Genomic DNA, 11378 nt, shown 5'->3' with positions numbered 1-11378 from the left:
AGATATTACTGCGTCTGCTGTATTGAGTGGAAAATAAGTATAGAAAAAGCGATCGAGAGCTAATCGAATCGCTGTCTTACACAAACAATCTAAGCAACCGTTGCATATACAAATTATCCTAAATTCATAAATTATTATACATTTTTGTTAAGAAAATTTTTAATTTTTGTTTTTTTTTTAATCCTGAATAAAGTATGTAGAGGCTTTAATTTAATAGCAAATTTGATTACGAATTTTGGAAGGAAGTTCAGGAAGGCCACTCCAAAATATTACTATATTTTGATCTAAGAAATAAGGACTAAACATGAAACAACTTTGCTTTCATGGTTTTTTGCTATAGTTTTTTCTTATTCCTCAATTAAAAAAGTAACTTCAAATAGTTTTCTTTACGCTTGATGCAAAAAAGTATGCAACGAATAACCAAGGTCGGGGGCTGAGTCCCTGCTACTTTCTTATCGGAGCTCCGAACCTCGGATGACGTCTGGGGTGAGAGAAATCGATATACCTCGAAAATCGAAAGTGACGTCTTATCGATTGTGGGCCACCACTAATCACACAGTAGGCAGCGAGAAAATGTATAAATTATAATTTAATTACAAATAGTTCGTCGTGCCAGATCTCGAATCAACAGTCCGCAGTCCGGAAAACCTGGTGACAAGCAGCGCAAGTGGGGAAATTCGCCGAATACTATTCGCCTTGTATTCCATTTTCCAAGCGCCGCGGAAGGGAAGGAAAATCGCAACGAGCGAGGAAAAAAGTGGGTGAAAATGCCGAGGAAAATGGGAGGAAACCGGGGCGCAACGCTGGCGTTGCTTTTCGCCTGCGGTTTTCTGCTGATAAGTACGGCTAAATCCGCCGATTTGGGTTCGGAATCGGACGACTTCGAGGATGGATATGTTGAGGATGTTCAGGTGAGTGCGGCGCTGCGATCCGCAAGATAAAAAAGCGAAAAAAAAGTACACGTCAGTGGAAGAAGCTACTAGAAAAAAAGCAGCATGGGCGGAAGGCTGGAAAGGGGGTTGGCGGGTTTAGGGGGGGTGCTGCGGCCGGCTTTTTTCATTTTATGACCCACAATTAGCATGCCAGTGTGTGTGACTTTTCCACCGACAATTACGAATGCGAGGGAAAATCAAATGTTTACCCACAGATGAGGTCAAGTAGATAGCACTCTTTATGGCAGCCCTAAAAATGCTTGTATTTTATGGATATTCCACAGGTTACATCAGAGTTTTATAAGAGTTGGGCATGGAGAAATTGGCGTTAAGTGGTCAAGTTTCCCAAAAAATTCGTTGATTCATTACTCTCATTGTTTCCAAGAATTTATGCTGATTTATACAATGTGATAAGCATACAACATATTAATTCACAACCACAGGCGAGGTCAAGAAGATAGCATCTATATACCAGCTTTAAAAATAAAAACTGACAGTAGTCCAACGGTTATATAATTTGGATAGCTTTCCAGACTGATAAAAATTCTGTTTTAGAAAAGCAAGAAACCAGTTTTATTTTAAGAAAAAGAATTTAAATTCAGAACAAAAATAGTAGAAGTGGTAGGAAAAAACCTGTAATCTGTTTTAGTTCCGGGTTTATAGTCATAAATATTCTCCAGAAAATAATAACTAGTTTCATACCCCCTACTGTAACGCTCTCCAATTGACACCACGTTTGCCACCCACTTTTCTCTCTCTCTATCACTTTCCCGCACTGACAACCGCGTGTTTTGGATTTGATTGCCCCTTATCTAATGTTACAACACATCTCTTGCAGGAGGAGCCCATCGCAAGCGAAGGTGATGAGAAGTTGGCCTACGAGAGCCCGGTGATCGACCACAAGAAGTTCCACTTCGCGGACCACTTTGATGACGTGGAGGCATCCAGGAAGAAGTGGGTGCTGTCGCAGGCCAAGAAGGACGACATCGCCGAGGAGATCTCCAAGTACGATGGAATCTGGAACTGGGAGTCCCCCCAGCGCATCGTTTGGGCAAACGATCTGGGTCTGGTGCTCAAGTCGAAGGCCAAGCATGCGGCTATATCCGCCCCCCTGCGCCAGCCCTTCGAGTTCAAGCAAGACAAACCGCTGGTGGTGCAGTACGAGGTCACGTTGCAGGTTCGTCACCTACCGAACAGCTCGCGGATTGCATCAGCCGCTGTGTAAATCCAATTAATACCCGCTTATACTGACCCACTTTGCATTTTCGTCGTGCTTGTTCTTTTTTAGGAGGGTCAGGAGTGCGGCGGCTCGTATCTGAAGCTTCTATCCGCCGGAAAAGACACGGAACAACTCAAAGCCGTAAGTGCGGGAGGCAATGCCCTCATAGCTCTTAGCTTCCTGAACCCCAAAAGCCATAAACCATAAACAACCCCCGAATCCGAATCTGTTTATTCGTAGTTCAATGACAAGACACCCTATACCATCATGTTCGGACCGGACAAGTGCGGCAATGATGTGAAAATGCACTTCATATTCCGGCACGTCAATCCAATTAATGGCACAATCACCGAGAAGCACTGCAACAAGCCAAAGTGAGTCCATTAAATGAAAACAACTCTTAGTGAGATGGGAAATCAAGCGGCGAAAGCTCATTGAAGCGTTATAATTTCTTCTAAATGTGACGAAATGGGCATTTCATTAGTAGAATCACCACTATCTTAAAGTTAACAGAGAGGGAAAAAGTAGTACAGAGCATTTGTGAAGTAGTTTGAAATTGTTTATTACCATTGATATTTGATATTGATATTGGCATTGTGCAAACGTGTAAAATAACCTTTGCTTTCAAAATTGTAATGCTTGCTTTTATTGAAACCTTAATCACCGGTGTTGCTCAACCTCACAATGGTGGACTTTGACCCCATAGATGAGCTGACTTGCTGAATAGGCAGATAAACCGATTATCCAAAGTTCCCTTGATGATTAATTGACTTTCGGTCATTTACTTTTAGGAACCGTTTGGAAGAGCCCTTCAAGGACAAGCTACCCCATCTGTATCAGCTGGTGGTGCGTCCCGACAACAGCTTCGAGATTCGCGTGGACCACAAGATTATCAACGAGGGTTCTCTGTTGACCGACTTCAAGCCCCCAGTTAACCCGCCAGCGGAGATCGATGACCCCAATGACCGCAAACCAGATGCGTGGGATGAGCGCGAAAAGATCCCAGATCCCACGGCCCAGAAGCCCGAGGATTGGGATGAGGATGCTCCACCACAACTGCCCGATACCGATGCCGTCATGCCCAACGGCTGGCTGGAGAATGAGCCCGACATGATTTTCGATCCAACGGCCACCAAACCCGAGGATTGGGATTCCGAAATCGATGGCGAGTGGGAGGCACCGTTGGTGGACAATCCCGTCTGCGAGAAGGCCGCCGGATGCGGCAAATGGAAGGCTCCGCTCATACCCAATCCCAACTACAAGGGCAAGTGGCGTGCACCGATGATCGAGAACCCCAACTACCAGGGCAAGTGGGCCCCCAGGAAGATTGCCAATCCCGACTTCTTTGAGGATCTCAAGCCATTCCAAATGACGCCAATTGTAAGTGGTATTTGTATGGCTTCACTTGACCGCTTTACTATGTCTTTACTTATTTTATAAAGAGCGCTGTGGGTCTGGAGCTGTGGTCCATGTCCAGCGACATTCTCTTCGACAATCTGATCATCACAGACGATGTGGAGGTGGCTCGTGACTTTGCCGCCAACAGCTTCGACATCAAACGTCGCTACATCGATCGGGAATCGGTAAGTTTTGGCCCTTAATCACATCCTATTTCCTTCCACAAAGATACACAGAGATACATAATCGAGAGACTGTTCTATCCGATCTGAAGAAAACCTTGTGGCACCGCCTGATGCGCCGCATGAACTACAAGCCCGGATGGTGGGCTCTGTACTTCCTGTACCTGCTCATTCCGGCTAGTTGCTATGTCTTCTATCTCTACCGACGCGCCAAAGAGGTTGGCCCCGGTCTTATATTTCGCTCTTGAATTAGAATACTTTCGATACACCCCCATGAACACTCTCATTTTGGCCTCTGCACCCTGCACCCGTAATTGCTACTGCTATTCTTTGGCTTTTTCATTTCATAGGACTCATTCGTGAATAAGGTAGTCGAGCTACTCAAGGCCTATCCCCCGATCTGGGGAGTTGGCCTGGTGGCCATTGTGGCGCTGGTTGCCATTACCATCTACTGTAGATTTGGTACCGCTAAGAGTCAGGTAATGTGGCTTGAGCTTTGACTTAGGTTGCACTTGGTGAGATTTTCTAATATTGGTGTTGAAAATAGGACTCTGCTGCCAAAAAGGCTGCTGCCGAAGCCAAAAAGACCGACGAACCACAGCCCGATGATGAGCCCGAGGCAGAGGAGGAGGAGAGCGATCTGTCCGGCGAGCGGGCCGCTGGAGATTCCAGCAAGGAGAGCACACCGCTGTCCGCCAGTCCCAAAAAGAAGAGCCAAAAGTCTGATTTAGATGATAACGAGGAGGAGACCAAGGCGGCGGAGAACCAAGAAGAGCCCGCACAGACTGAGGTATAACTTTTCTAACAATTTAATTAAAAGTGCCAAAAGTAATTTGTATAATCCCTTCTTCCTTTCAGGAAACTAACACAAAAACACGAAAGCGTCAGGCTCGCAAGGAGTAAAGCGGGCATCCTCATATGCCGAATCCAAAAACACATACTGCAAATCTAAAACAAACATAATCCAATTCCATATGGCAGTGGCTGCAAAAACATCAACAACTAAATGTCCAAGCAATTTTACTTTTCAAATGTGTTGCATTTTCGTGAAGGCAGTCGACATCTCCCTCAAACAAAAGACTCACAAAAACACCCACATGGAAAAACACCCACACAAATGGAGAAATAAACACACACTCTCACACTGTAAACATACCGATTCTAGTGAAGTCTCTAATTTAATTTACTAGTTTACGCGGTTCGGTTTAGTCCACTCCATACGTACTTTGCTGTATTATCGTTGCATTTCCGTTGTGTTCGACCCTCTGTCGTCTGGTGCACCTTCTATTTAACCCACTCCCGTAACCAGCCGATTCCCAGCTTTATATGTTGTTTTTTGATGTGCTTAATCCTCAACCAGAGACCTTTTGATTTGTGTAAAAATGAAAAACACCAACTAGACAATTGAGGGAAACAAAACTAATAACGAAAAAACAGCAAGCAAACAAAGAGGGAACTAAAGCGGAGAAATTTAATGGCAAACATCTAGTTTAATATTATGTAATTTAAACGAAATTGAATAGTATGATAGTTATACTCAAGTTTCCATTTTCATTTGTATCGATGAAAACTTACAGCGAAAAATAAAACTAAATGTCAAAACCAAAAAAGGCAACAGTGTTTTTTAGATACAACCAACTCCTAGCAGCTGAGCGAAAGGACTAAGGAATGGAATTCTGCCAAACAGGACCTGACTTACACCCCCCACAGAACAACTCCACATTACCATGTGGGTGTTAATTTAAATGTCAACCCCTGATGTTGGCATAGATCAGATACGAATCGGATTTATTATGCTCGATGGTGCGTGTGGCGTCGACCAGACCAGACACATTGCATTCGTGTGGTTTTGGGGCATTTCCCCAAAAACGTTTTCATTATTTAGCTGATTGGTTGATCTGGCGGTCGGTCGGCATAAAATACATTTAACTACAATTTGCAGGACCAAGAAAGGACTGCAAAAATGGAAGGAAACCCTTGCCAATCCAATTCATTTTTAGGATTCAGATACTATCGACATGTGCATTGGAGGTCTCCTTTTTGTCGCCCCTGAATAATTCAATTCAATTTCCTAAGCTCATAAATATGCCAAACCAGACGGGCTGGCCTTGTTAATGGAATTGTTATGACAACAGTAAACCGATGACGATTTGCATAGATAGACGGGGGCGAGGGTCACATACAGGCCATTGAAAATTAGATTTATGCCCGCCAAACAGATGCGAACTTGACTCCCCACGAGTCCCTTCGATTGCCAAAAACTCGAAGGGCAATTCAATAAAAAGATTAAATGATTCGCCGATGTCTGGCGGCCCCTTTTCCGGTCTCACTTAAAAGGATTAAAATTTTGCGGCTAGACCGGGTTGCATATTAATATAAAATGGTTAGGATGCGGCAGCCGGGGATTCCCCATAATTCATGCATAGACAAAGGCTCCCTGGCAACCCTTTGCCATATGCAAAATGGCATATAAAACCACAAAACCAACCCGTTGCCTCGGTCTGCGTAAGCATTTTAATTTTAATAAAAATATTTTCGTTTTCGTTTGTCAAAGGCAGCGACTTTGTTGAACCCTCGAGCACAATAAAACAAACTGAGAACCCAGACTATATCTTCCCATTCACAGGGCTTTTAAGTGCTCCCGGTTTCCGAGTGAACGGAATTGGTTAAAAGTGTTTTTGGCATGGGTCAGCAGAGGACACAAACTCCAGGGAGTTCCCCAAATGTTGGGGGACTTAATTCAAGTTAGATGCTAATCGATGCGTAAGCAAAATAACGCGCCATATGTAAGGTTTTTGCAGGGAACGGACCCCATATCAACCCCACAGAAATATGGCAATCTTGGGGTTGCCCCTGAGGGTTGCAATATTCTGACGCATAAATGCGACGAGTCCCCCTCATTACCCGCTATTTTGGCAAGTTCCGTGCAATTAAGCCGGACTTTATCCGATCAAATCGCGAAAGGCCCCCGGCACGAGATTCCCCCTTGATCCAACAATTAATTGCCGAGCAGTGCAGGCTCAATTTCATCATATAGATTACGTGCGCCAGATAAGAATTCATAAAAACCAATTGGTTTTTGAGTTTCTTGCCCACAATGGAAGATTAAAGATTTATTTTATTTCGATATTGCTTTTATTGCTATCGGCACATTAAAATGTATCTTTAAAACGAGGGTCAAATTTGTAACCCATATTTATGTCTGATTTTTTCGTACTCCCATTAGCGCTCAGAATGTGAGCCCAGAACTGCACTTCTTAATTTCAGAACTTGATTAATTGGATCCCGATTTAGACGTGGGATAGCTTTATGAGTTTGTAGTTGTATTTTCTATTAATCTACGTTAAAATTGTTCTTCTAAACCAAGGTCCAAGTTCTAACACATTTTCATGTTCAATTTTATCTGTATTATCAATGGCCTTCTGTATGGAAGCCCTAAAACTGCACTTCCAGATTCCATAACTTTGGTAATTGGATCCCGATTTGCAAGTGTGATACCTCTCTGAATTTCTGGTTGAATTCTCTAATAATCTGCATTAAAATATATCTCAAAATCGATGGTCCCATTTTTAGTCCATTTTTATGTTCGATTTTTCGGTAATTCCAATGGGTATCAGAATAGGTACCCAAAACTGTGCTTCGAAAGTCCATAACTTCGGTAATTGGATCCCGATTTGCAAGTGTGATACCTCTATGAGTTTGTGGTTGAATTCTCTAATAATCTGCATTAAAATATATCTCAAAAACGATGGTCCCATTTTTAGTCCATTTTCATGTTCGATTTTTCGGTAATTCCAATGGGTATCAGAATAGGTACCCAAAACTGTGCTTTTAAAGTCCATAACTTTGGTAATTGGATCCCGATTTGCAAGTGTGATACCTCTCTGAATTTGTGGTTGAATTCTCTAATAATCTGCATTAAAATATATCTCAAAAACGATGGTCCCATTTTTAGTCCATTTTCATGTTCGATTTTTCGGTAATTCCAATGGGTATCAGAATAGGTACCCAAAACTGTGCTTCGAAAGTCTATAACTTTGGTAATTGGATCCCGATTTGCAAGTGTGATACCTCTATGAGTTTGTGGTTAAATTGTCTAATAATCTGCATTCAAATATATCTCAAAAACGATGGTCCCATTTTTAGTCCATTTTCATGTTCGATTTTTCGGTAATTCCAATGGGTATCAGAATAGGTACCCAAAACTGTGCTTCGAAAGTCCATAACTTTGGTAATTGGATCCCGATTTGCAAGTGTGATACCTCTCTGAATTTGTGGTTGAATTCTCTAATAATATGCATTAAAATATATCTCAAAAACGATGGTCCCATTTTTAGTCCATTTTCATGTTCGATTTTTCGGTAATTCCAATGGGTATCAGAATAGGTACCCAAAACTGTGCTTCGAAAGTCCATAACTTTGGTAATTGGATCCCGATTTGCAAGTGTGATACCTCTCTGAATTTGTGGTTGAATTCTCCAATATTGTACGGTAAAATCTTTTTTTTTAGTGTTCTACGCAGGATTTTGAAACGTCATCTAGCGGTTATCGACAGTACTTGCTCTACTCGTTCTACTTCTATTTTACATGTGAAAATATAAGTAAAATAAAGTGATGTATCTTACATTAAGGCGAATTCGCTCAATGCGGACCGAATCTGAATGAGGCGGAGGAAATTGAAAAAAATTGGGTGATATGGCAAGGCGAGGAATACTTTTGGATAGGATCGAGGACCATGGGTCGGAGGTCAAGACGACTGTTGAGGATGAGGCTGTTTTACTCTAACTTTGATATTCTCCTGAAAGATTCTTAGGGAGCAATATACGTAGATCAACTTACGCTTGGCAAATCAGACGGGCAGAAAAATCACATTTGTATCCTTGAGGTTGAGGTTCCTTTTCCTATCCACTTTATGCTGGGTGCCTATCTAAACAGGATTTGCGCATTAGACACCTTTTTGAATGCATTATTAGTCGGGTCCTGTCCCGCATGGCCATCGTCTTGGTCCCTTTTCGCTGGTCAGCCAATCATTAATATCCTTGACCAGCTCCTCGGGACTCGCAGTCCGGTGGTGTAAGGACAATAAAATTTTATTGTAAATCGTTTATCTTCATTACGCGGCCTGCGTCAAATCTCTGCAAATAACCGCAGCTTGAGGAAAATGCAAAACCGGTTGCTGTCATAAATGCGCCGTTGACCAGCTCTGGGTTCAAGTGTCCACCCCATCGGGGTCCGATTTTATAGTCGATCCCGCAGTTGACCAGACCCACCCAACTTCCTTAACCCATTGCAACCCCTGCAAGGCCGCGAATGCATGAGTGACCCCTTCGCAATTATGCCTCCTTTGTGCGCCGCTTAGTTTGTCTTTTCATTGCCTTGTTCTTGAGATTAAGCTTTTGTTTTTCCATTTAACGCTTAATTTCAGCATTTCGATGCCCTAACGCGATTTGCTGACCCCTTGGAAAAGCAGAAAAAGGAGCCGGATCGGTTTCACAATATCCCATCGCTGATCCTTTGAGCAAACGCAACTGACCGCAACTAAACAAACACTTGGCTTGACCAACGGGTTACGCTTCGATTCGCATTTGACTTACGACACAAGAAAATTTTAATTGCATTAGAAAAGCCTGCACTGGGATTTTCCATTGTCTCCCGGCCCTCAAGTTGTTTGTTTAACCGAACTAGACCGCTTAACCTTTTCCCTAAATTTTGTAGCCATTGTTCGCTGGTCAGCTTTTAATGCATTTTCCGGTCAGGAAAGTTAAGCGGATCAGTTTCAGTTCAAGCTGCGATCCGACCACAAAAGTAGGGGTCTTCTTTTCAAGTTTAAAATTTCGATTTGCATGTGCCCGATTGGATCGCACGTTTTCGCTCATTTTTCGGCAATTTTAGTCAGCACTCCCAAAAACCCATTCAGCCAGAACTCAATTTGCCGGGATCATAATTTCGTAGGTACGTGCGCTGCACGCTTTTCTTTTTTCATAATACATCAAAGAACTTAGTACATTTGCAAGAACAAATTAAGGAGACATCACAAATAAAGAAAGTCGATGGTGGAAATACCCTAAAAGATCTTACTAAAAATTGTGCAATTGATTTGAACTAATTGCAATGTACTATGTATACATATCTAAGCTTTTATTTCGATCAACACGAATACCTTATATATTTACATTCCTATAATATTACCTATTTACAACGTTCGGTCTCATGATCAGTTGATCAATATATCCTTTTGTGATACATCGATTTACAAGGCGTCTCTTCCATTTTAGGAACCCCTATGTAAGAGCAATCTGAGAAATAATTTGCCTGGATCCCCAAGTCGACGCTCCCCTGATTCTGATTCGATCCTGGCATCCTGCCTCCACACAATATTGCGTGACTTTACGTGGGCCCCGAAATTGACTTTGATCTGGCACTCATTAGTACTCGCATTGCACTCATCGTCTGCACACACAGACTCCAGACTCGCCATGCAAACGAAATATTTTATTTATGCAAGGTCTGCCGCCCAAAAAATTAAATTGCTCAATAAGTTCAGAGCGATGCCGACGAAGGCATCCGAGGATGGGATCAGGTTGTACAGGCGTGTTGCCAAGGGAATCATCGACTAGGAGTGCCCACATCTTTGAGAGAGTGGGCGAAGCAGATTGAGCTGAGGAAATGGGTGTAGTGTGGGCATTGTCTTCGGAATATATATCAGAGAATATCTTTGGAGCCACAGGAAGTAGTGGAACAGATAAACATTGCATTATGTTCGCGACTTATAGAGGTTTTTTATATAAAACCAAATAATATCTTATATATCATAAGATTATAATATTATTATTGGTAAATACACAATATAATAGTTTACCATTTGGTTTATTTCTGTATTGCTTGCTCACCGTTTAAACTTTTGCAGCTGACCTGTACACACCTGTTTCCCTGCTAAATCAGACTTTTGCCATATTCTCGAGTAGACCCCACCACGACACGGTTCAAATGCTAAATAGCCCAGCTCAAGAACCACCCGAAATTGCGCGCTTTTTCCCTGAGTTTCCTGCCTGCCCGTTTGTTGAGCATTTTGAGCCAAGACAGCCAGCCACTTGCAGTTGCAGTTGTGTTACACGGTCCGTCGACCTCAACGCTCCTAGTTCCCCTTTGAACCCCGCCCCCATCCCTTCCTCTTCGCCGGCGGAAAGAAAGCCAAAATGCATAAAAAGAAACACCTGATCAAAATTTCAAATTATTACAACGAAATGCGCTAAACATAAGGACATAGCTCGTGCTACGTACAGATGTCTATGCACCCTCTATGCGGCCTGGAAACGCTTTGGTCTAATGAGCACCGCTCGGGAGTCGATCGACGATGTCGCAGTGGAAGTGGCGGTGGCAGTGGCTCTTTGACCTGGCCCTGAAGGAAAAACTTCGACTTGGCCGCAGTAATTACGCGATCGAAAGAGTGAGAGAGAGACGGGGAGTCTAGGCCACAGGGAGGAAGCGAGAGGGCCAGAAAATAAGAAAATTCATGGCCCATTTAGGGTTGGGGTCGCGGTCGGGGTCATTTCAAGGCTGCAGAGAAAAAAAATATATTATGATATGAAAAATGTTCATATTGATAAGAAATGTTCATATTGATAATATTTTAGATAGAGTTTTGAC

General features: G+C 42.8%; 1 protein-coding gene across 2 annotated transcripts; it reads left to right on the top strand.

Annotated features, from left to right (window-relative positions):
- The first annotated feature begins 541 nt into the window (after positions 1–541).
- On the top strand, positions 542–5341 carry LOC119561055 (calnexin). Of its 2 annotated transcripts, none has more exons than XM_037874902.1 (9): positions 542–911; positions 1771–2109; positions 2221–2292; positions 2392–2525; positions 2943–3531; positions 3594–3734; positions 3824–3949; positions 4279–4521; positions 4590–5341. In XM_037874902.1, the coding sequence occupies exons 1-9, from the start codon at positions 768–770 to the stop codon at positions 4632–4634; spliced, it is 1833 nt and encodes a 610-aa protein (XP_037730830.1). In that variant the 5' UTR covers positions 542–767; the 3' UTR covers positions 4635–5341. The 2 variants fall into 2 exon arrangements, with proteins under 2 accessions (XP_037730830.1, XP_037730821.1); XM_037874893.1 differs by lacking the exon at positions 3824–3949 and adding an exon at positions 4082–4210 and having other exon boundaries at positions 543–911.
- The last annotated feature ends 6037 nt before the right edge of the window (positions 5342–11378 follow it).

This window comes from Drosophila subpulchrella, chromosome 3R (assembly GCF_014743375.2).
Source record: "Drosophila subpulchrella strain 33 F10 #4 breed RU33 chromosome 3R, RU_Dsub_v1.1 Primary Assembly, whole genome shotgun sequence".
Taxonomy (NCBI): Eukaryota; Metazoa; Arthropoda; class Insecta; order Diptera; family Drosophilidae; genus Drosophila; species Drosophila subpulchrella.
This window is presented reverse-complemented; position numbering and strand designations above follow the sequence as displayed.